At 42.8% G+C, this 26,720-nt stretch overlaps 1 protein-coding gene and 1 pseudogene across 1 annotated transcript; one reads left to right on the top strand and one right to left on the bottom strand.

Annotated features, from left to right (window-relative positions):
- Positions 1–6: 6 nt before the first annotated feature.
- Positions 7–4,399, top strand: LOC122071126. Its single transcript, XM_042635410.1, has 4 exons — positions 7–222; positions 974–1,040; positions 1,162–1,220; positions 1,289–4,399. The coding sequence occupies exons 1-4, from the start codon at positions 100–102 to the stop codon at positions 1,826–1,828; spliced, it is 789 nt and encodes a 262-aa protein (XP_042491344.1). The 5' UTR covers positions 7–99; the 3' UTR covers positions 1,829–4,399.
- Positions 4,400–13,240: 8,841 nt separating this feature from the next.
- LOC122071127 lies at positions 13,241–23,430 on the bottom strand (annotated as a pseudogene).
- Between the last annotated feature and the right edge of the window lie 3,290 nt (positions 23,431–26,720).

Raw genomic sequence — 26,720 nt, 5'->3', positions numbered from 1 at the left:
ATATCCTGGGGCTTCTTCATCTACATAAAGACTGGCTGTGTATACACTTTGAGTGTGGCCCTTAAATCCTTTTTATATTATTTAAGTTTATATAGGAAGATGAAGAGGGCTTCCTTGAGATTTGTTTGGTTTCTTCAACTAATCTCTTCCATTATTTGTGCACTGGATCGCAGCCAATTCCCACCATCTTTTCTTTTTGGAGCTGCAACCTCTTCTTATCAGGTAATTAAATAAGAATATCTACATTTCGTGAATGGTAGATGTAGGAAAGAAATTCAGATCACCTAAATTCAAGAAGAGAATGCAAAACCCAACTTAGTTTTCTTCTCTCCTCTTTCTCTTTGTTCTTTTTTACTGTACTTGATTCTCTATATATGCATCTCTCCTATTTTTTTTTTTTTTGCTTAAGATCAACAATGAAATATTATTAAAAAATAAATAAAAGAATATAAATGGCTAATGTAGTCTACAGCCAAAAATAGCAGCCTATCTATCCACCTTCGGCATGAAAATCAGCAGAATAGGAACACCCCAACAACAGATTAATCCTCAGCTAAACTTGAACCGGGGTTTTTCTTTAGCATCCCAACTTATATCATCAATTGAGAAACAAATAGGAAAATCTTTCCAACCCTTCTTTCTTTCTTTCTTTTCTTATCTTATTCTGATTTGACATTTTGATTTAATTAGTTAAATACAATGTGAATTCCAGCCTCAAATCATTAGGGACAATTGAGATAGAATAATGGTTGAGAAATAAGAAATTAATAATTTTCCAAAGCACTTGTGGATAAACGTCATTTTTAGAGACAAGTTTGAGAATATAAATTTTTTTTTTTAATGATTGAAAAAATATATGTTTATATAAAACTTGGGAAGGATAATATAAGACTGAGCCCAAAAAGATTGAATTCTCTTCTACCAAACAAGAAAAATGTTGACAAGAAATTTATTTACCTTACCCATTTCTCAGATTGAGGGTGCCTACTTAGTTGGTAACAAAAGCCTCAACAATTGGGATGTGTTCACACATATACCTGGTAACCTTTATTTTCTGTTTCTTCTTTATATATATATATATATATATCCTAATTGGGATATTATTTTACGGAAAGGGAGTTTCCTCATATTAAATAAAGAGTTTTTAATTTCATTGTTAAGGTCAAATCGAGGGCGAAGGCACTGGAGATGTGACAGATAATCACTACTACCTTTACATGGTAAGCAACTATTAATTTTGAGTAAGAGAATCCTTTCTGTTTGTATGATCATTGTGCCAACATGCCAGCCAATAAGAGATCATACGGAGAAGTTGGATGATGAAGTAAAGCGCCTGTGGGGGGATCTTCATATGGCCAAGGGCCAGTTAGAGAATGAAAAGAGAAAGGCCCGATCTGAGGAGAAGAGGGTGAAAGACCATGAGGAGAGGGCTGGTGAGTTGGAGCGCGAGGTTGCTAAGCAGCTTAGGATCAACAGTGGCCTTGTCAAAGAGAAAGACACACTCCAAAGTGAGCTGGTCGAAGCTCAGGAGGCCAGTAAAAAGAGAGAAGTTGAACACTCAGTTCGGATTTTTGAGCTGGAGAAGAAGCATCAATCCAAGCTGGCTTCGAACGATGAGGCTGCTACTGAGTGGTGGCTGAACTCTGAAGTTGGTCAGAAATGGCTAGTTGACGTCAATGTCGCCTCATTTCAGTCTGGCTTAGAAACGCCATCCAGTTCGTCCTTGGCAAGATGCTTGATTACGATTTCTCTGAGTATGAGCAGCGCGCTCCTGCCCCAGCTCCCTCTATACAGCTCGTTGGTCAGGCTGAGGTCGGTGAGGAGGTGACCCAAGCCGAACCTACAGCTACCAAGTGATGCAACTAGTTCCTTCCTAATCCAGCCCCCCAGCCTCTTCAGTACTGATGTTGTGCTTCTCCTTTTTGTCTTGTTTCTTTTTTTTTTTCTTTTCATTGTGGGATATGCTAGTCAAGAGTGCGAAAGGCACTACTCATGTGCTAGATCTGAAGGAGGCTTTCGATGTCCTACGGAAGAATCAGATGAGACTAAATCCAACCAAGTGTGCATTTGGAGTAACCTCTAGGAAATTCTTGGGTTTTCTAGTGTTGCAAAGGGGGATAGAGGCAAACCCCTCAAAAATTGAGGCCATTCATGAGATGCGTTCACCAAGAAACATTCACGAAGTGCAGAAACTGACAGGGTGTCTAGGCGCACTTAACAGGTTCTTGTCCCGAGCTGGGGATAGGTGCCTTTCATTCTTTAAGCTACTAAAATGAGGAAAAGGCCAACAACAATTTCGCTGGACAGAGGAATGTGAAGCAGCTTTCGATGAAATCAAGGCCTACCTAACCCGACCCCCTCTGCTGAGCCGGCTAGAGCCCAGAGAGGAGCTACAACTTTACCTCGCTACCTCTGCGGTAGCCATTATTGCAGTCCTCATAAGAGAAGAGGCAAAGACCCAGAGGCCCATCTACTATGTGAGTCATGCACTCTTGGAAGCAGAGACAAGATAACAGAAGATTGAGAAGCTTGCACTGGCGCTGGTCATGATAGCCAGGAAGTTGAGGCCCTACTTCCAAGCACACGCCATTGTTGTACTAACTGATCAATCGCTAAGAAAGTCACTTCACAGCCCCAGTGTAATGGGATGTATGGTAAGTTAGGCTATCGAGTTAAGTGAGCACAATATTGAATTCCAACCAAGAAGCGCAATCAAGGGCCAGGCGCTGGCTAACTTCTTTTTTAGAATGTACACATACCGAAGAAGCGGCAGAACCTGAGGCCGAGCTGAACAGAAAGTGGGAGCTCTTTGTTAATGGATTCAGCACCACAGCGAGGAGCGGCGCAGGACTTGTGCTAAAAGCCCTGAGGAATTCATGATACATTACGCCCTCATATTTGCATTCCCCGTAACAAATAACGAAGCAGAGTATGAAGCCCTGATTGTGGGAATCAAACTGGCAAAGGCAGTAATGACAGACAACTTGGTCGCACATAGTGACTCCCAACTAATCATGAACCAAATCAATGGCCAATACGAGGCCAAAGAAGAAAGAATGGCCAAATATTTGAAAGAAGTACGGTGCCTGGTGACTAGCTTTAGCACGTTCGCGATGGTACAGATCCCGCGGTAGGAAAATGCAATAGCAGATGCCCTCTCCAAACTAGCTACTGCCGAACTCGCTGACTGTACAAGCTCGATATATCCTGGCCCCTGCTGAAGTGCCTGCCCCTGAGCCGAGCTGAAGAGATGCCTCGCGAAGTCCACGAAGGAATTTGTAGGGGACACATCAGGGCTAGGGCACTGGCCTACAAAGTGCTATGCCAGGGATTCTACTGGCCAAACATGCAAAGAGATGCAACGAAGTTCATATGGTAGTGCTTTAAGTGTCAGGTACACGCCTCAGTACCACACATCCCGGCTACAGAACTTAGTTCAGTGATCTACCCGATCCCGTTCGTAATGTAGGAAATGGATATTCTAGGACAGTTCAAGAAAGGAAAAGTGGGCGTTTAATTCTTGATTGTCGCTATTGATTACTTCACTAAATGGGTGGAAGCAAGTCCCCTGGCCAGAATCACTGAGCAGGCAGTAGAGAAGTTTGTTAGGGATGGCGTCATATTCCGCTATGGTGTCCTAAAGGTGTTGGTCACGGATAATGGTCTACAATTTGACAATCGAAAATTTAGGCTCGTCTACAGTAACTTTAATATTGATTTTCGAAACACTGCTATAGCACACCCGCAATCGAACGGTCAGGCAGAAAAAGCCAACCACATACTTCTAGACATACTTCTAGATGGAATAAAGAAGAGGCTGGACTAGGAGAAAAAGAACTGGGCAGATTAGCTACTCAGTGTACTTTGGGCATATCGCACTTTAGCTCGGGCCCCCACAGGAGAGACATCGTTTTGGTTGGCATACGAGACTGAAGCATTAACCCCTTTGGCGGTAACCCAAGCCTCGTTCCGATCAGCAGTGTTCGAAGCCTCACAGAACGAAGTCGGGCTCCAAGCAAACATCGACTTCATAGACGAAGTTCAGTAAGAAGCACTTGTTCGAAATGAAACCTACAAGCAGAAAGTCCAACAGTATCACAACCGAAGGTTCAAGCCACGGGGATTTGTAGTTGGGGACTTGGTCCTCAGGAAAGCAGCAGCGGCGGACCTAAGAAGTGAAGGCAAGCTCAACGCGAATTGGGAAGGCCCTTACATAGTCTCTAAAGTGGTGCACCCCGGTACATACCACTTGTAGACTCAGGGGGCTACAGCTATACCAAGGGCATGGAATGTTGAAAATCTCAAAAATTCTTACTAGTAGACAGTTTTATCAGTAGATTGCATTGAAATCCCATCGATTGGGTGTTAGTCTTGTAGATTTTATACTTTCAGCACCTTAGCTTCCATATCTCAGTTATTCAATTTTTATCATGGAGTGGATTATATTCTATTTCGAAGCAAGGTATTTGTCCCAAGTGCATACCACACATTGATATACTATGAAGCTTCTCTCAAATATCTGACTCTTCTAAGACTGAGTACAGCCCGTCGGCATCAAAGACCTTAACCACTAAGGCACAAAGACTGAGCTCCAGCTCGGCACCATAAGACCAGACCCTAGTTTGGCGACTCAAAAGACCTTAACCAGTAAGGCACGAGGACCGGGCCCCAGCTCGGCAGCATCTAAGACCGAGCTCTAGCTCAGCACCATAAGACTAGACCATAGTTTGGCGACTCAAAGACCTTAACCAATAAGGCACAAAGACCAGGCCCCAGCTCGACAGCAACTAAGACCGAGCTTAAGCTTGGCACCACAAGACCAGACCCTAGTTTGGCGACTCAAAGACCTTAACTAGTAAGGCACGAAGACCGGGCCCCAGCACGGTAGCATCTAAGACCGAGCTATAGCTCGGCACCACAAGACCAGACCCTAGTTTGGCGACTCAAAGACCTTAACTAGTAAGGCACAAAGACCGTACTTCAGCTCGGTAGCCACTAAGACCGAGATCAAGCTCGGCACCACAAAACCAGACCCTAGTTTGGCAACTCAAAGCCCTTACAAACTAAGGCATGCAAGCCCGAGCCCCGACTCGGCACCTCAAAGCCCTTACGAACTAAAGCATGCAGGCCTGAGCCCCGACTCGGCACCTCAAGCCCTTACGTACTAAGGCATGCATGCCCGAGCACCTACTCCGCACCTCATAGCCCTTACGAACTAAGGCATGCAAGCCCGAGCCCCGACTCGGCACCTCAAGCCCTTACACACAAAGGCATTAAAGCCAGAGCCCCGACTCGGCACATCAAGCCCTTAAGCACTAAGGCATTCAAGTCCGAGCACGGCTCGACACCTCAAGACCTTACGTTATAAAGCATGCAAGCCCCAACCCTGACTCAACACCACAAAAGACCTTAACGCAAGGCATATCAAAAGATTGAGCCCCAGCTCGGCACCCCTATGGCTAGTCCAGAGCTTAGCACCTCAAGGCCACACTCAAACATCTGTACTTACCCTTATTCTTCTAAAAAGTTACTCATTTCGATCCGCGTCCGAAGCATAAGAAAATAAAGAAAGAAGCACAAGAATACTGAGAGATGAAGACATCAAAATAAATTTTCCATCCACTAAAAATGGGGAAAAAGCTTTCAAAGTACATCACTACCGAAGGAGACATCTACATAAATATAGATATATACATTTAAGGCTAATCTCGGGGGGCTGATCCATAGGCCTAGCTCAGCACCAGAAAATCCTTCGAGTCAGATCACCTCTTCACCAACATCGATTGAGCCGCAGAGCTGCACCAAAGTAGCATGGACGAGAACTCGCTGCTCATAGTCCGTCAGATTGTAGCCTAGCATCTTACTCAGGATGAACCAGATGCATCGTCCGATCAGACCTGAAATGAAGCAATGTTAATGTTATCCAACCACTTCTGATAGGCCTAAGGGTTCAGGAACCTCGTTGGTCTCCAGCTCAGCCCAATGTTGCATTTCCAATTTGCCAACCCTAGCTGTGAGCTCCTCCTTACGAGCGCCCTGAGTCTCGGACAACTCATCATGGAGAGCATCATTCTCCTTTAAGTTGCCATTGGTATTGAGCTGCTTGGCAACCTCCTTTTCTAGCTCTCTAGTTATCAACCCGACATCATTGGCACGTACCTCTTTAGATTGGGCCATTTCCTTGAATCGACCTCCAATTGGCCTGTGATCTTGTGCGGCTCCCTATGAAGGCGCTTTGCCTCCTTTGCCTTCGAACAAGTGACAGCCATGTCCTCGAACTATTGAGCAGCCTTGGCTGAGAAAGTGAAGCAGTGCATTTCGCATTGAATTAAATGCTCTAGCAGGTCGATTCGAACTACTAGAGCAGGGGGCTAGTGATGAGGCAAAATATGTGCCCTTCGTTAGCACGGCTGAAGTGTGTATGTAAACCCGAACAAAACTGACCTACCACCTCAACCTCCATCAAGCCGTGCTTCCTTCTCGACCTCCATTAGGCCGTGCTACCACCTCGGCCTCCATCAGGCCATGCTACTGCCTATCACCTCAGCCTCCATCAGGTCGTGTTATCACCTTGGCCACCATTAGGCCGTGCTATTACCTCGACCACCATCAGGCCGTGCTACCACCTCAGCTTCCATCATTCCGCGCTTCCACCTCGGCCTCAATCAGGCCGTGCTATTACCTTAGCCTCCAACAAGCCGTGGTAACACCTCAGCAACCATGAGGTTGTGCTACTGCCTATCACCTCGGCCTCCATCAGGCCATGCTATTACCTCGGCCTCCATCAGGCCGTGCTACCACCTCGGCCTCCATTGGGCTATGCTACACCTCGGCCTCCATCGGGCTGTGCTACCACCTCAGCCACCATCAGTTCGTGCTTCCACCTCAGCCTCCAATAGGGTATGCTTCCACCTCGACCTCCATCAGGCCGTGCTTATCACCTCGGCCTCCATCGGGCTGTGCTGCCACCTCGACCTCCATCGGGCCGTGCTACCACCTCGACCACCAACAGCCTACTGCCACCTTAGCCTCCATCAGGCTATGTTGCCACCTCAGCCCGATGTCAACAACAAGGTTTCTAGAAATGTGTTTTCGTCCACCCCTACATTCAAGGAACGTAATCCCTATTCCAGAGAATATGACTCTATCCACTACACGTCATCATAGACATCACACGGTTGGTCTTTCCAAGTTAGGAGGGGAATATTCTCAGAATCACAGAGCCACTCCCCTTGAGGACTCCACACCTAAACAGGGCTCTTCACCATCGTCTCCCACTTGCCCTCCATCAACAGCCTATAAATACTAAGGTAAGCCTCCATCAGAGGGGATCGATTACTCACTTCTCTTACTGGAAAAACTCTCTTGAGCATCTATTGTGGAAATATCTGACTTAGGCATCGGAGAGTCCCCCGTCGGGTTAACCCGGCTCTCCCTTGTCATCTATTCTGTGCAGGTCGGCCAAAGCACCAGGAACTATAGGAATTACCCGGCTCTCCCCTGTCATCTATATATATATATCCTAATTGGGATATTATTTTACAGAAAGAGAGTTTCCTCATATTAAATAAAGAGTTTTTAATTTCATTGTTAAGGTAAAATCGAGGGCAGAGGCACTGGAGATGTGACAGATAATCACTACTACCTTTACATGGTAAGCAACTATTAATTTTGAGTAAGAGAGTCCTGTCTATTTGTATGATCATTGTGCCAACATGTAGGCCAATAAGAGATCACGCGGAGAAGTTGGATAATAAGGTAAAGCGCTTGCGGGGGGATCTTTATATGGCCACGGGCCAGTTAGAGAATGACAAGAGAAAGGCCCGATCTGAGGAGCAGAGGGCGAAAGACCATGAGGAGAGGGGTGGCGAGCTGGAGTGCAAGGTTGCTAAGCAATAGCGACAATGCGACAATCAAGAATTAAACTCCCCCTTTTCCTTTTTTAAACTGTTCTAGAATAACCATTCCCACATTATAAACGGGATCGGACAGATCACTGAACTAAGTTCTATAGCAGGGACGTGTGGTATTGGGGCATGTACCTGACACTTAAAGTACTGCCGGACGAACTTCATTGCATCTCTTTACATGTTTGGCCAATAGAATCCTTAGCGTAACATCTTGTAGACCAGTGCCCTACCCTCGATGTGTCCCCCACAAATTCCTTCGTGGACTTCGTGAAGCGTCTCTTCAGCTCAGTTCGGGGGCAGGCACTTCAGCAGGGGCCAGGATATTGCCCTTTCATAAAGTATTCCACCCTGGAGGGTTTATATGGCTGCTCTCTTTTTGACAGCCCTTGCTTCTGTTTGATCTCCTAGGAGATGTCCGTCACGTAAAAAGTCCACGATGGGATCCATCTAGCTCGGCTCGGCTCTTTACGTATTGTTGCACAGTAATTCTTGCTCAAAGGTAGGTTGGTCTAGCACTTTAAAATATACCGAGCTTGCACAATCAACGAGTTCGGCTGTAGCTAGTTTGGAGAGGGCATTTGCCATTAAATTTTCCTGCCACGGGATCTGTACCATCGTGAACGTGCTAAAGCTGGTCACCAGGTGATGTATTGGCCATTGACTTGGTTCACGATTAGTTAGGAGTCACTATGTGCGACAAAGTCATCTGTCATTACCGCCTTTGCCAGTTTGATTCCCGTAATCAGGGCTTCATTCTCTACTTTGTTATTTGTTGTGGGGAATGCAAATCTAAGGGTGTAATGTATTGTGAATTCCTTAGGGCTTTTTAGCACAAGTCCTGCCTGCACCGCTCCTCACTGTGGTGCTAGATCCATCAACAAAGAGTTCATACTTTCTATTCAGCTCGGCCTTAGGTTCTACCACTTCTTTGGTTTGTGTACATTCTACCAAGAAGTCAGCCAATGCCTAGCCCTTGATTGGGCTTCTTGGTCAGAATTCAATGTTGTGCTCACTTAACTCGGCAGCCCAACTTACCATACGTCCCGCTACGCTAGGGTTGTGAAGTGACTTTCTCAGTAGTTGATCAGTTAGGATAGCAATGGTGTGTCCTTGGAAGTAGGGCCTCAACTTCCTGGCTGTCATGACCAGCGCCAATGCAAGCTTCTCAATCTTCCGATACCTTGTCTCTGCTTCCAGGATCACATGACTCACATAGTAGATGGGCCTCTGGGTCTTTGCCTCTTCTCTTACAAGGACTGCACTAACGGCTACTGCGGAGGTAGCGAGGTAATGCTGTAGCTCCTCTCCAGGCTCTGGCTGGCTCAGCAGAGGAGGCCAGGTTAGGCAAGCCTTGATTTCATCGAAAGCTACTTCATATTCCTCTGTCTAACGAAATTGTTGTTGGCCTTTTCCTCCTTTTAGTAGCTTGAAGGACTGAAGGCACCTATCCCCAGCTCGGGACAAGAACCTGTCAAGTGCGGCCAGGCACCCTGTCAGTTTCTGCACTTTACAAATGTTTCTTGGTGGACGCATCTCATGAATGGCCTTAATTTTTGAGGGGTTTGCCTCTATCTCCCTTTGTGACACTATAAAGCCCAAAAATTTCCCAGAGGTTACTCCAAATGCACATTTGGTTGGATTTAGTCTCATCTGGTTCTGCCGTAGGACATCGAAAGCCTCTTTCAGATCTAGTACATGATCAGTGCCTTTCGCGCTCTTAACCAGCATATCATCAATGTAAACTTCCATATTTCTTCTGATCTGGCTTTGGAACATCGTATTCACCATCCTCTGACAAGTGGATCTAGCATTCTTTAGGCTAAAAGGCATTGCAGTGTAGCAGTAGTTACTCTGAGTGGTGAGGAAAGCAGTTTTCTCCTCATCTTCCACCTTCATCTTTATCTGGTTGTAGCGGGAATATGCATCCATAAAGGTCTGCATCTCGTGGCCTGCAGTCGAGTCTATGAGGGAGTCAATCCGAGGCAAAGGGTAGCAATCTTTGGGACAAGCCTTGTTCAGGTCAGTGTAGTCTATGCATATCCTCCACTTCCCATTGGACTTCAGAACTATGACCACATTGGCTAACCAGGTCGGGTACCTTACTTCCCTCACAAACCTCGCAGCTAGGAGTTTGTCAACCTCCTCGTTGATGATGGTGTTCCTCTTAGTTGTGAAGTTCCTGCGCTTCTTCTGGACAGGCTTGAAGCTAGGGTTAACGTCTAGACTGTGCTCGACTACGGTCTTGGAGATGCCTGGCATATCAGAAGCTTTCCACGTGAAAATATCAGAGTTCTCACCGAGGAAGTTTAAAATTTTTTCGCGGCGTTGGGAGCTCCATAGCGCTCTGAGCTGAACTGTTTTGGATGGCTCGACTTCAGTGATTGGGATGGTAAGCAGCTGTTCCACTAGCTCAGCTCGGGTCAGGAGGCTTTCATCTCGACAGTCAACAACTTTTACCATACATGCTAGGCCCGAGCATGATTTTTTTTGACGGATTTTATGAAGTTGGCATAGCATTATCAGGATTCCTTCTGGCTAGACTTGCATTCCTCGGCTCCATTGTTGGTTGGGAATTTGACCTTTATATGCCTAGTGGACACAATCGCCCCAAGACCATTGAGACCAGGTCGGCCAAGGATTGCATTGTAGGGTGAGGCGATCTTGGTGACCATAAAAGAGACCATGGTTGTGGCTATCTAAGCTCCTTGTCCGATGGTTACAGGCAGGTCAACAACTCCCTCTAGTTCAGTTGGCATGCTTGAGAATCTGTACAAGGGTCTTGGGGCTGGTTTTAAGGCCCCTGTGCCAAGCCCCAGTTTTATGAAGGCTTCGTATGACATGAGGTCAACGGAGGCTCCCGTGTCCACTAGGACCTTGTGGAAGGGGTGGTTGGCCACCACTAATTCAATCACGACAGCGTCATTGTGAGGCCAGTTCAACTCTTCTAGATCTCTGTTAGAGAAAGTAATGGGTGGATCCATTTTGAGGGCTTTGATAGGTTGTTCCGTGATGCATACGAACCGCGCATGTGCTTTGGATTTTCTGACTGATTCTGCCATAGGTCTACCCATGATTGTTAGGATGGCCAGAGCCACGAGCTGGTTGTCGTATGTGTCAGCTCTGTCTATGGTTGGGTCCTTGGATAGCTTGGCCGTACCTCGGCTCGGCTGGGCATCATCTCTCCTCAGCTCGGGCCAGTTCCCACCATATTTCTGCTTTAAATACTGGTTGAGGTATCCGACCTTGATGAGGTCATCAATTTCCCTTTTCAGAGACTTATAGTCTTCAGTGTCGTGTCCATGGTCTCAGTGGTATCGGTAATACCGGCTGAGGTTCCTCTTCTCTGGTTTACCTGCTATTGGCCTAGGCCAGCGAAAGTACTTGTGATTTTAGTTCTCTAAGAGCAGGTTTGTTCGAGAACGATAAAGTTCATATCACTCAGGTTCAGCTGTGTCAAGAGGCTGATCTGTTCTATTTTTCTTCGGCTCACGAGAGTCATCCCTAGGTCTCAGAGTCCTTTTCTTCTCCTTCTCCTCCTGATCACCCCAGTCAGCTATTCCTCGGGCTGCCATAACTTTCTCCATGTTGGCGTATTGATTGCATCGTCTCAACAGTTCGGGCATCATTTTTGATAAGTCGAGGGTCAGAGACTAAACCAGATTAGGGTGTATTACCCCATTGCACAACGTGCTATACGCCACTCCTTCCGGTAGGTTTTTTACCTCCAGTGTCGCCTTGGTGAATCGGGCAAGGAACTCCCTTACAGTCTCCCTTGCTCCCTGCCTCATGTTCGTCATGTTTTGCTTAGTTTGCTTCTGCTTCATACTTGCTTGGAAACGTGTGAGGAACACTCTTGTCAGATATTCATTACTGCAGATGGATCGTGGTCGTAAGTTTAACATCCACACCAGCGCAGCTCCTTTTAATGAGGCTATGAAACCTCGGCAGAGAACGGTGTCTGACCTACCATGAACCACCATGGTCGAGCTGTAGTACAGCAGATGAACATAGGGATCTATGGTGCCGTCATATCCATTGAAGGTAGGTATCACAAAATTTGAGGGCAGCTCGGCATCTATAAGTTTGTCGGATAGTGAATTATGGACCGGAGTTACAGTTATGTCGGCCAGGTGCCCCTGCCTCTGCATTCCCTCTATTCGCTCAGTGAGTCACTGGATGCAGCTCTCCAGGTCACCTCTTCTCTCCTTGGCTCAGCGATATGGAGATCGACGCGCCCCTTTTCCCCTTCTGGGGCTTCTTCCTCGGCCTTGGTAACCACCAGGCCAATCCTGACCTTGTCGTGGTGCGACCCTAGTCGGCCTGATGGGTGAGCCTAGACCCGGGTGGTGTCGATCTTACCGAGCTGGCCTCTGGTAGTTTTCGCGTTCTTCTCTATGTGAACGCATGCCTCTACTGAGTCTTTGAGGCGACAGTTGTCGTCTTCCTACTCAGGGTGAGGATCTATGAGTATCATGTATCTCTGGGATCCGGTGATGCGCAGAACGACGGGCTCTCCCGTTCTACGTAGGGACAGGACCTTGCCTGTGCCCCAGTAAGAGAGCAGGGTGGTATCGAATGGACAGTGCGTGAAGTTCTAGCTGACCCCCTTGTTGCTTTTGGTTGAGGGGTGACACTGTTGTCAGGAGATTCGTCGTTAAGGTGTCTACTCGGAACAGGCCTAGGCGGCTGAGCCTAGTGCGCGGCAATGGAAGTGCCGAGCTGAACTGACGTATGAAATCCCACACCAGTGCATTTGTAGCTAATACCTACAACTGCAAGCTCTACATCTGCTCTTCCATGTTCGGGTGAGTTACCTGGGATGATGGGACATGGCGGGATAACTGAGGGTTCTGCTCATGCTGATCCCCCTCTCCCTGGGTAACTTGCCCATCGATCGGGTTTGCTGGGGTCCTTGTGGAGGGGTATTTGCTGGGACATTTTCCTGCTCTGCCATTGGAGGTGAATGGGGACGTCCAAGTGGTACTTCGTGAGTGGATCTTGCTCGTATTGTCGTTGAAGAAACGACCTTCTCACTCCTTAATTACATTGGTCCAAGGTGACTTTTTGTAACAATTCCCACAAACGGTGCCAATCTGATGTGGAAAAAATTGACTGGACGATCTTCCCTGCAGTTCCTGGTGCTTTGGCTGATCTGCACAGAATAGATGACAGGGGAGAGCTGGGCTGACCCGACGGGGGACTCTCCAATGCCTAAGTCAGATCTTTCCATAATAGATGCTCAAGAGAGCTTTTCTAGTAAGAGAAGTGAGTAATCGATCCCCTCTGATGGAGGATTACCTTGGTATTTATAGGCTGCTGATGGAGGGCAAGTGGGAGACAAGCGTAAAGAGTCTTGTTTAGGCGTGGAGTCCTCAAGGGGAGTGGCTCTGTGATTCTGGGAATATTCCAGGCCTCTTAACTCGGAAAGGCCAACTGTGTGACGTCTATGATGATGTGTAGTGGATAGAGTCCTGTCCTCCGGAATAGGGATTATGTTCCTTGAATGTAGGGGTGGACGAAAACACGTTTTTGGAAACCTTGTTGTTGACGTTGGGCATAATACACCTTAAAATCATAGTCAGTGTCCATATCATCAGTACCAGATGATTTAGCTTTCTTCCTTTTCTTCTTCTTTGCACTTCGTAGTTTTGTATTAAGGATGCCTTTTGCCATACATAGCTGCTCGATCTGCCTACTATTGACAGTCTTAGCCACTGTCTTGCCTGAGTCCTGCTCATTAGATCCCATTGGCTGGTCTTCATTATCTTCATTCTTTTCCTTTAGTGGTTCATTTTCTAGAACTAATACTTCAGGTTGTATATCAATATGGGGGAAAGAGCACAGTTTAATTATTAAACCTCATAATGAATGCAATTCAAAATGAAAATTTTCACAAAATAAAAAAAAAGGGTTTGAATCCAGTGCCAAAAAGCTTTAGTTCTTGAAGCTGGACCAACTGTTGCTGGTGAACAACTTATAGAGAGAGTAAGAAATGAACAAAGTCCAAAAAAAAAAAAAAAAAAAAAGGGAATGGAAATCTAAAATGCAGCTGATGGAAAAAGAAAACGATACAATTGACATGTTGGGAACATCATAGATTGATGCATAGGCCTCTAAAACGAAAAATGAATTGTGAAGGCACAGACCTCCAACATCTTCTCATCAAAAGTTAGAGGGCAGCTTGGAGGAACTTCAATGTGACGCAAATCCTCAATAGACATTAGGCTCCCCAATGAATGAAGGTTCACCCTTATAAACTTCTTCAACATTGAACTCTTTCCCAAGCTCTGAGACAACGGTTGCCTCCTCCAAGTGCTCATCTCGCTTCCTTGATGGAGGCATTGTGTAATATGGAATTTTACCTAAGGCACATCAAAAAGAGAGTGTCATCAGCCACGAAGTTTCTCTTTACCTATCCACTTTTTAAGACCATAAGTAAATCATATTAAAATCCAATTCTATCTGGCATACATACCCTCATTCCAGTCGTGCAGAATTATTCTAGCTGTGGCTTCAACATCCATAATACCACCCTTTTTTAGTTTGCCCCTCACAGTAGCCACCTTTAGTAGGAAGTCATCAACTGAATCAAAGGTTGGAACCTTATACAGTGTTATCAATGTTTTAGCAGGGCATAGCCTGAGAATCTCTTTCACTGCAACATCCATAGACAAGCAAAGTTAAAAGGATTTTTTTTTAGGCGGGTGGGGATGCGCGGGGGGGGGGGGGGGGGGGACCCAGATGCTCTGGATTTGAAAGTGCATAATACAGCCACACATCCTGTAATGGCTTCCCTCCAATTCTGATTGAATGGTGTCAGCTAAATACCATGTACTCTTATGTTTCCAAATGAATAATCAGTTCTAACAAACTAATTCTATAGCATAAGAATCAGTAGGTAGTGCAGCTCAAATACGCAACTCATAGATCCACCCTCGTAGGCCCAAAGTGGCCACCCAACTAGATTTCCACTACATCACATCGTTCCATATTTCAATACAAGTATAACCATTAATTGCAGGAGTCCTGTAACTAATTATAGTTGAAATTGAATCTAGAGATCACAGACTATCCAATGTTCATATAGAGGGCAGGACCTTGGAGAAACTGTAAGGTTGCTCCATTGTGACCTAGTGACCTAGTGGACGCGGGTTCGAGTCAAGAAACTGCCTCTCTTTGAAGTGGGGGTATGGCTGCGTACATTATGACCCTCCCTAGACTCCGTAGTGGTGTGCACTGGATACGCCCTTTTTTTAGACTATCCAATAGTCAAAATGAAAATCATGAGCCCAAAAGGTAGAAAAAGAGCCAATGCTGGAAATGGTTCCACATTGGTACTTCAGAACAATGGGCTCAGATACATTAATCCTTGCCCTCCAATCATCTCTTTGTTCGACATCATACTTGATACAAGGCCTATCTATGCACGTCTTTCCTCACCATTTCTCCTAAGGTCATTTTAGGTCTGCCCCTGGCTCCTGTACATCCTTCAATCAGATCACTCCTCTTTACTGAATCATCCATAGGCCTCCATTGAATATGGCCATGCCACCTCAAAAAAGTGAAAGCGAGAAAAAGGGTGGGGAAGGTGAACATATAAGTAACCGTAACAAGTTAGGGATTACTTGAACCATTCCAGTGCATTATTGTTTATTCTATTTCTAGTTATGAAAATATCATGACTTGTAAAAAGAAAAAAAAAATGCAGGAACCACGTTATGCCAACTTAGATGGGGAAAGCGTTCTATTACCTGGACCAATGGGATCATCTAGTTTCTCGATTCTTTTGCAATTACGAAGAGCTATGGATGCATCACTTTCCCCAGACTTGAGCATTACAACTCCAGGACAGTCCACTAGCTTCACATTCTTATCTAAGTGAATTTCTTGCATTGATCTTCTTAATCCTGGAGTAGCACCAACATTGACGACATGGCACCTCTTCATGCTGTTAATCAGACTACTCTTACAACATTAGGAAGCCCAATAACACCACTATAATTGACTTCTTGATCTACAGATACAAAGGTAATACAAAAATGCCAAAGCTTAATAGTGGTACAAAATACATATATCTTGATGGATTAGTAAATGAAAAATAACTTATATCTTGATGGATTACTAAATGCAACAATAACAGATCCTGCAGGGTGACAGCAAAAAAATACATATGACAGAATACTTTTCTCACAATATATACAATCAATTTAAATCCTCATAATGGAAATCGTCCCACAGAGTGCAGTTGGCCAGCCTGTAATTACACACATTGGTGGGGGAGATAGCTAAGATAAACCTAGATTCAAAATTATACAACCCAGTAACATTATCACAAGTAACACCCCAAAGCAGAAGTTAAGTCAGCAGTATGGTCAAAGCCAACCTCTTCTGATGAAGGTCAGAATTTGACCAAGGTTCATGAAGGGACAGATTTGTAAGATTTTTTCTTGTCTCCAGATTAGTAGACCTGATCCACACCAGACCCTGGTCAAAGGCCTTCAATACACCAAAAGATGGGGATGATCTACTGGCCAGATCTCTCTTGATCACCACAATCGATCTCGGCAAAACTAAGCCCAAAACAGGGCAGCTGCCAGGTTTTCTAGTGGCTCCTGCTGCTGAGACGTAAGTGCGTCTAATAACAGTGTTTAAAAAGTAACAACATTAGCGTATAATCCAGAAATCTCAATATCAAATAACCCTCCATCCTTAACTGAGTCTCACAGAATAAAGAAAAGGTGCAAACCAAAATCTCATTGCTCAAATTCGTGTACAAGGATGGATCCCCTTTACAAACTTATTTAAAGACTCAAAAATAGACTCAAAAAAAAAATCTAAAAAGGAAAGGTCTAAACAAAGTCTTAACTAATAAGGTTACATAAACTGACTAGGAAACTAAAATAATGAAGGAAACTGACTCAAAATATGATTAAACTTAAAGAATCCTAATCCAACATAACTAAAACACTTAAAACAGTTAAGATAAGGAAATAAGATAGTGAATTAACAAATCCCATTTGCCTAGCCTCTACCATTAATAAAGGCCCATTTTGGTGATTTAACTACATCGGAACCTATTGATAAACATATTGTGTATGGCTCAATGCACCACAACAACTATGTCAATAGGTTATGTTAGTTATGTGTCAATGAGTTATGTATGATCATGTTAGATTAGTATCATATAACCTCTTCCAGGATGTTGGTAAAATAAATTACAAAATTTCAATAAGATGACAGCAACTCATAAACTGTTGAATAGAGTTTAGGACAAAAACCAAGCCAGTAAGATACACGCAACCATGTCAATGTTCATGGATGGAATAAAGGAAGCCTCACGCTCTTTATCTCGTTTTGCCAGGTGTCGAGCAACCACACCTAGTGCTACATTTAGCCAGATTGTCATCTTAGTATACGTCATGCAACATTATAAGCGCATTATAGTGACAGCCACGGGTGGGAAGTACAATAAATTAATAATTCACCTAACATCTGAAAGATTCCATATGGAAAATAGTGGTCCAACCACATGGAATGTTATCAAATATTTCTAGAAGAAAATCATTGTTGTGTCCGCTCTTTATTTCTGTCAAGAGCAACATCTTCCTTCTGTCACAAGCAATACAACAATCGAGAGCATCTTATCTAAAGGAATCTTATCAAAAATTCAGCAAAGCATGATGGTTCGTTTGTCGGATGCCTTATCTGATATTGCACCTGTTTGAATTATTTTTTAAGTTCGAGAGAGCCTCTAAAAGCTATAAAAGGGGCCACCTACGAAGTTTCAAGTACCAAGTTTTATTCTATGTCTTTCAGTTCTTACTAAGTGTGTGTGACTTAGATTTCAACTCATTTTGTATCATCTGGGTGTGTATTATAAAAGAAATATTTGAGAGATACAAGTGTCAATTGGAACTTGTCAAGTTTCCACCATCTGTGTATCATTGTTTCTCTCCTTTTCTAAGGTACCATCAGCATGTCGTTGTTTCTCTCATTTTCCAACCTTAAAAGTGTTTATTATATATATATATATATATAAGTTTGATCTTATATTAATATATCTGTTGTTACCATTTTACTATGATTGCTAGAAATAAATATTTACATGAAATCTCTTTAATTGATAATTTGATAGAAGTGTCTACTGCCAGAATAGATTTTCTACAATTATATTTTCATCATGACCATCCTTTCTACTCTTTTGAACTAAAAGAAAAATAAAGAGAACTTGTCAGGCTCAGATGCCTTAGATAGACCTAGCATAATAAACTAGCCGGACTAGCTGCCTAACTGATACATCACCTAGGTCTAATTGGTATCAGAGCCAAGTAGGGTGCAAAGTAGTTGAGTATCATCCAAGTCGCACTATCCACCTGTCATAGCCATTTAAAAAGGCAAAGGGCTTTTGTGTGGACTGTATTCGTGTTGACAGATACCAATTTAATTTGCCCCTGGCAAACATATTCAGATCAGCCTGTAAGAGATTATCACTAGATTCTCAGTTGAGGCAAAACTTTGTCCACAACTCTGAATAAATAATCTTAAAAAATACAGAGAAACATACTGAAAATTGGAGCATTTCAAAGGTCCCTGAATCAAAGACATATTGCAAAGGAACATTTCAATTCAAAAGCGATAATGCTATCAAAATAAGTGAAATACTCTCGGGCACGACTCTCTTAAACAAAATCTGCAGAGAATTCTTTTTAGCTGCCTCAAGATCCGATTCAGATTCCGACCACGAGTCAAAGCTTGATAGAGCTCAAGCCGCTATTCTGAAAACGGGTCGCGGCCTGAAGTGACTCGATGTAACTGCAATCGTTAACAATCCCTTTTAAATATGAATGGCTTCAATGCTTGTACCCTTACATCTGAAGAAGCTCTCTCCTCAAGGTCATTGATCAGTTGCATGATCCAACTATCTGCATGTTGTCTTAAATCAAATTTATCGAACCATTAACCAAAATAAGAGTAACTAATTCTCTCCTCAATTTGGATTATTCGAGACGAGCCTAACTAAGGACCAGTATATTTTCAGTGCTATCCAAACTTCCCTTTATCTTTATCAGATCCTAGTATCATGGATGGAGTAAGCCTAAATATTCTTACCAAAGGGTTTGAACTAAAACCAGGATCACAAACATGGCTGCCATATATAGACTCTATTATAAGTTGATAACCACTTTAGCACCAAATGGGAAAGTAATTGACACTAAAGGACAAAACTATGCTCTTCCAGCCTAATTCAGCCAAATCAAATGTTATGGTCCAAGAATTATTCCCTGGAAGGATGTCAATCTTCCCTAATAAATGGGAATTAACCTCTGTTGCACATTCACGCTTCTTGCAATGAACAATTCCGCACAACATTATAAAACATCCATCTAGAGATGTTGAGATCAAATTCTCCTTTTATAGCTTTTAGAGGCTCTCATACTTCAAAAACTCTTGAAACAGATGCAATTTCATATAAGGCGATAACAGACGAGCCATAATGCTTAATTAGATTCTTTTAGATAAGATGCTCTCGATTATTGTATATTTTTACAAAAGAAAGATGTTGCTCTTGATAAAAAGAAGGAGCAGGTCCAACAAAAGTTTTTCTTCTAGCAAGATTGATGGCATTCCATGTGGTTGTGCCACTGTTTTCCATATTGAATATTTTAGATGTTAGGTGAATTATTATATAGCCCACATGTGGCTATTATTACAATGCACTTATAGTGTTGTGTGACGCATGCTAAAACATCAACCTAGCTAAATGTAACACTAGATATGGATGCTCAACACCTGGCAAGATGCAATAAGGCCAGCATGAGGCTTCTCTCTTACGAGTGTCAGTTGGAACTTGTCAAATTTCTACCATCAGTGAGTCGTTGTCTCTCCTTTTCCATATGTAAGTTTGATCTTATCTTAGTATACCTGTTGTTTTTTACTATTTCATCCTATCTAAAATCTATGATGGCTAGAAATAAATGTTATATGAAATCTGTTTAATTGATAACTTGTTAGAAGTGTCTATTGCCAAAATTGATTATCTACAATTATATTTTCATCAAGACCCTCCTTTCTACTTTTTGAATAAAAGAAGACCAAGGAGAACTTGTTAGGCTCAAATGTCTTAAACATACCTGGCTTAATAAACTAGTCGGACTAGCTGCCTAACTAATATATCACCTCGGCGGTATCTCACATCCAAGCCAAAAGGCATATCGGAGGAGTGCATTATGGTTTGTATAGAGGGGACCAGCATGGTCAGGGAAGAGAGAAGTGTCAAAGAATGTGAGAGGGTGTGCACTACAGGCAACGTGCACGTCATATAGACCCTCTAAGACAAGCTTCTGTCAACACAATGCCAATGTATATCATGCTTGTGTCAAACCCATGGTTTTAAGTTCTATTCAAAAGTTAAGGTCTTGACCTCAGTTTCGACATTGTCCAAAACAAAACCAAGGGTCGAAACTAGTTTCGACACTACTCCTTGGGTTAATAAACACTTGATTTCTTCCCACTTTTCTGCATTCTTCTACTCATTCAACTCTTTTATAGTTTGAATTTGTGTGTTTGGAGGTTGAAGGTAATGGTTTTTCTCTAATAGGGCTAGTGTAAGAGAGCAGCATTCAGCATACACTAGAAAACTTGGGTCTAAACTACAAATACCATTTTGGGTGGTTTTTTTGTGAAAATAATTTATGTAATAGTTGTAAAATGGTAAAAATAGGGAGCACAAAAATAAGAGTCAAAAAAAAAAAATTTTGGGCCTCAAAACCTAGGTGTCGATTGGCCAAGAAAACTCCCAAGTTTTGGTCGAAACCCAAGATATTTTGGTTTTGGCCAAGGTCAAAACCCAGAACATTGGCCAAATCAGTGGGTCATGTCAAAAATTGCCAACCCAAAACAAGACGCAAGAAGTCACAAATGTAAAATGAGAAAAATAAACTAGTTCTTCATAACCACGTATCACAAGTAAATGAACTACAAAACTACCTCATGGCTTCTTGAGTAGTTCTTCAACAATTTTATGAGAGTGTCAGCACCCAGACAATCACTAGTTTCCAAGCGATTGCTTGGTTTTGCAGCCTTTGAAGTAGATTTCCAACCTAAGTTTGACCTCTGTTCTTGGGTGCTGCACTTGAATGCAACTGCAGGAAATTCCTCCCTCAAATAGTTAAGCCACTTCTCAATAACGTCTCGAGGTACAAGATCTAGAAAACAAGTACCAATTGAAATTAGAGAAAAGAAGCAAACACAAGAGAAATTAAGCATATTTAAATATTAAGTTGTAATACCAAGTCATGCAGTTTCCAATCTCTATATTCCTTGAGGGACATAAGTCCTCTAGTTAAATAAGTTAAATAAGGGGCTAACCAAATATCAAAATAAGAATTTTGCCTCCAAAGCATAAACAAGTCAATTAGTCTCAAAATCTTATTCAGATCTTCGAAATTGTTCTTGAAGAACCCCACCCCCCCAAAAAAAGAAAAAAACATTGTCTTTGGAAAATAGAAAGACATACTGGATGAGCCATTACCAATCTTATTCAGAAGCAAAACAAGATGCTTATTGGGGCCGGACTTTAACACCATCTTTTCCATATCAAAACATCTAGTACCAAGGGGATCCCGAGCATCAAGAACTTCCAAAATGACATCAGATGCTTCTATGACTTTGGCCAACTCCTTGTAGAAAGCCCTATCCGAGTTATCTACAGGAAGTTGAGGAAAATAAAAAATGATGGAAGAAAAGGGGGGAATTAAAGTCAATCTATTCAACATTTGGAAAAAAAATCTTCCGTGCACATTGACTCACCCTGGATTTTAGCAATTTTCGGCGAAACAACACCATCAATTCCATCTCCAAAATTTTGCACTTTTTCAGAAGCTCCATCATCCTCCAATAATCCCAGCTTTCTTTTCTGGGCCTGAAAAAATATGGGAAGTCCCATTCAAGCATGACCATATATGACAAAACACATAAATGAGCAGAATAGAGAAACAACAACCAAGTTCATAATTACAGAACACATCTCATCCAATAGCTCGTTATAGTACAATGCCAAAGCTATGTACAGACCTCGTACATTAGTATATGCACTCATACAGTAAAATATTACACATAGGCAAGTCAAAAACTAAAAGTTTTGTGACTTGAGAAGGAATCTTAGAAGAGGAAGCAAAGAAAAAATATTCAAATAATAGTTAGAAAGACAAAAAGTTTAAGATCCAAGCGGGGAATGGTAGAAAATAAAGCCAAGAAAAAGAAGCACATCGTGCAGAGATCAGCTATACTTCATTCATCATAATTAAACTACTAAGTTCTAACCCCAAGGGGGTTGCTCAGTTGGCAAATACTAACACCTCAAAATTAAGAGGTCATGAGTTCAACTCTCCTTGGGGCCTAACTATCAAAAAAATTAAAAAATAAAAATAAGTTCACATTCAATTTCTGCACTAAATTTAACAACCTCTGAATACATGTGACTAGAAAGAGTCTGAATAAATGTTTGCTAGTATAGACTGGTCTGAAAATGTGTGGGCAAACAAAATTACTTTCCACATTTACTCTGTAGACCAATTTTCTTCCAAATGAAGATTAACAAAGCCCCTACTAAAAAAAAAACTAGCAAATTTATCAGAAGAAAATGATTATAAACGTCCACCCAGCTAAACCAGAATGAAATATTCTGTACCTACATATATCCTTTTGAAGATAAAGTAAGACAGGTTTAGATAGGAAATAAATGGATGAAATGAAAACAAAATTTCTATGCCTAAGCATGTCACATACAACATCATTTTCAATTGCTTTAGAGATAGAAAGGTTGATGAGATGGTGAGGCACAAATAAGTCCAGTTCAGATGCAAGAAAGCAAGAAACAATTTAAAAGAAAAAAAAGGGTAACTGTTTCCTTAGGTTCATAACATTGGCTCGTTAACAAATTCATCAATGCCCAGCTGAGATGCAAGAAAGCAGGAAAGAATTAAAAACACAGGTAACTGTTTCCTTAAGTTCATAAAATTGACTCCGCCGAGTTCAACAAACTCAGCCTTATCTCAACCCAACAATGCCCAGTTCAGATGCAAGAAAGCAGGAAAGAATTAAAAAAAACATAGGTAACTGTTTGTTTAGGTTCATAAAAATGGCTCCTAAACAATTCAAAAATGCCCGCAGTCCAACACGCACACAATAGAGATAATTCCTTGATGTGAGAAGTGTTCGCTGAATATCCCAAGTTTAAAATTAAAAAAAAAAAAAAAAGCAAACCCAATTAAGTCTCATCAAGAGAACTTTAACTTAGTGTGAGAACTAATGAAGAAGAAACAATACCATCTCCTTCGGAGCAGCCTTTTTCTGCTCCAATTCCTCTAGTGCCTTGGCCCTGCGAGCTTCCAAGGCTTTGAGCTCTTGTTCCCAGTCATTAGGGATACCTGGATCCTTCTCAACCTTGTGCTTGTTATTTATGCCGAGCTTCTTCACTTCTTGCAATCGTACTATTGTCATATAGGAGCATGTGGTTTAGGATTATCATCTTCCCGTGCTACGACCTTTCCCACCAGGGGTTAAGGTGTTGGGTTACCATTTGGGGGGGGAAGCAGTGGTCGCGGTTGTTGGGTCACTGTGGCGGTTAGACATACGCCCGGCTGGTCATTAGGACAGTCGGCAACCCCGGTGGTATATTCAAGAGGGCCAATCGTACTGCTTTTAAATCACTGGAGTCAGCACCTTTAATTTCTGTCATTTATTTTATGTTGAGAGCCAGTGGTCGGCATGTTTTACTTTTCTGAGTACTCACGGTGGGCCTTCTCCGACAGCCCTATGGGCGTATCACGGGATGGATTTCGTGACTCGTACCCGGAGTATACGCGCACTGTGGTTGTAGTAGCACTAAACCAAAGACTTAGTAATGTTGCTTAGGTAGATGTGATTAAAAATGTACTGCATAGCATATAGTGCATATGGTTGTGATTTGTTGTGTGGACTGCTGTGTGGTCCTTCTTTCCACTTACTGAGCTAGTGAGCTCATCCCACATGTGCACCTCTTTTAGATGATTTTGCAGATCATCCATATGAAGAGCATGGGTCGGGTCCCATAGTTGAGTTCCCTGAAGAGGATTGGTGGGTCCCTGAGGAGTTAGAGTATGGCACGGATTGCTCGTGCGAGGGCTGTGTTACGGGACCGTAGTTCTGATACCGAGCTGAGCTCTACCTTGATGCCGAGCTGAGCTCTACCTTTGATACCGAGCTGAGCTCTACATTGATACCGAGCTGAGCTGTACTATCTAATTTTTTATGATTCCTTTCGAGTACTGGATATGTAAATTGTATTCTTTTTGTGTAAATATCATACCTTCGGGCCCACATGTACGTAACTATTGTATTACAATTTGGGTATCAAGTATTATGGGAATATCCACAGGTAAACCAAGTCTTCCGCTAAACTGATGAGCACTTTCTTAGTTGTGTGTATGTTGTGGTGGAATACTGTATCAGATGATCCTGGCAGGTTTGGGTTAACCGGTGTTAACCCAGTCACTGGCCCGGTTCTGTGTGAACGGGGTGTGACAGTTCTCCCTTCTACTTATCTTCTATGGTTTTAGCCTTTTGCACAATCTGGCCATAATCTATCAAATCCAAGACCTCAAGCACGGACCCAATAGATGCCTTTAATCCCTTTAGAAATCTTGTAGTATTTTCTTCAGCTGACCTCATATGCCTAGGGGCAAAATGGAACAAGCTTTCAAATTGCTGCTGATACTCAAGGATAGTCTTATTCCCTTAAGTCAAGGCCATGAATTCCTTCTCTTTACGGTCTCTGAAGCTATGAGGGTAATGGTTTGCCAAAAAAAACTCCTTGAACTGCTCCCATGTGGGTTCCAAAGGTACGGCAAACAATATGGGCTTAGAGGCTTGCCACCAAGAGTTAGCTTCATTGTTGAGTTGCAGCCCTACACAAATAAGCTTCTATGCCTCAGTGCACTCAATTACCTCAAATATCTTTTCCAGCTCTTGGATCCACTGGTCCGGCTCAAGAGGATCACTCCCCACCTTAGAGAATACAGGTGGCAAATTCCTCTTGAAAGATCCACTACCCTTGTCGTATTATTCATCGACGGGTAATTGGGTGCATATGCTGGATAGTAAGGGTACGGAGGGGGCACCATATATGGAGGAGTGCTGAGTGGCTGAATTGGAGGTGTACCTTCAGCTTGTGGTCCCATACTAGACCCTACAGGTGGGTCTTGTGGAGTAATTATCCGGGGATGTTGACCGGGTTGAGGAAGGTCTAACTGTTGCTGTATAGCAGGCATAAATGCCTGCTGCTGCGTGACTGTTGAACTATGGTTGCAATATCACTTTGGGTCCCTTTGTGCCACAGGTGGAGGATCCAGAAGTGTAGCCACAGGTGGGTCCCTTTGTGCCACACCCTGATCAAAGGTTTCTTGAGGTTGTGAAAGTGGGGTTTACCCCACAGAGTGGGACCTTCGAGGATTTGGTGGTCGACCGACAGAACGAAGACCAGGTAAGGTACCTCGTGCATTGCTACCAGATCTAGTGCGTACCATCGTGTCCTTGCACCTGGAACATGCCATACACAAAACATTGGTCAAGTAACTTAGAACTTACATAGGCACATAATCATATGCCAACACACGGGACATTGTAGTGTATAATGCCTTGTATCTAGCCACAGCCTAGACCCGAAAGTATTGTGCTAACGCTTCGACAAGTAGGACGCTGGTCCCACTCGACTCCCCCTTTTTTTTTATATTATCATTATTATATATCAATATTATATATATATATATAATAATAATCTCTCCCTTTTTTCTCTTTTTTTTTTCTCCCAACCGGTGGGCTGCCACCGGCGGGCAGCTTGGGTCAAGCCCGTCAGTCCAACCTGAGGCAAAAAAGGGTAAAGGGACTTTTAAGCCCCTTTCCTCCCCATTCTCCCATCTCTTCCCTTTGCTCACTCAGGGTGATTTTTGGAGGGTTCTTGGCGCGTCCACTTGTGATTTCACTCAACGATTCCACGGATTTTGGAAGATCTAAGTGCCTTTCATTCTCAAGTAAGTCTCTTCTCCATTTCTCTTCTTGGAACATGTATTTTGGAGGTTGAATCAATTTATACTCCCCAAAGCTTGATCTCTTTCATGTTTCTTCCCATAGAATAATCATTCCATGAGAATATGATGCTTCCTTTGTGACTCATTCATAGTTTTGGGCTTTACTACCCAATCTAGAAGAGAAAATCCCAAATCGTGCCCTAATTTCTCCAATTTGGGGTTTTCTTCTATTTCTTCTCCTTTCTCCCCAAATAACAACTCAAATGGATTTCTTATCTTTAATTTGCACATACATTGTTGGAAAGATCATGGAAACTTGTATATGCTTACAATTCCATCCCATTTCTATGAAAATCCATCTCTTTTCCATGAAAATCCATCTATTTTCCATGAAAATCCATCTCTTTTGTGTTAGGTTTCTTGAAAAAAAAAATTCTGGGTTTCTATGATTCTCTTCACATCATTCCATACTTGTGAACAACATTGAATCACTTACCATTAATTGTTGGTGCAATGATGTTTGTCTTACACTTTGAATCCATACTTGGGAACGACTTTGAATCTCTCTCATTCCTTGCACCTCAATGTCATAATAGAAAATTTCTTTGCATATTCTTGATTGTATAATGATAAGCATTACTATCATTGACATGTAAGCTTCAAGTTCTACACTATTATGGGATTTTTGGATTGAACTTTTACATTGAATTTGGGGTTTTCCATCATTTGACACCAATTACCCCAC

This window comes from Macadamia integrifolia, unplaced genomic scaffold (assembly GCF_013358625.1).
Source record: "Macadamia integrifolia cultivar HAES 741 unplaced genomic scaffold, SCU_Mint_v3 scaffold_18A, whole genome shotgun sequence".
Classification (NCBI taxonomy): Eukaryota; Viridiplantae; Streptophyta; class Magnoliopsida; order Proteales; family Proteaceae; genus Macadamia; species Macadamia integrifolia.
The sequence above is the reverse complement of the archived record's forward strand: the minus strand, read 5'-3'. Positions and strand labels throughout refer to the sequence as shown.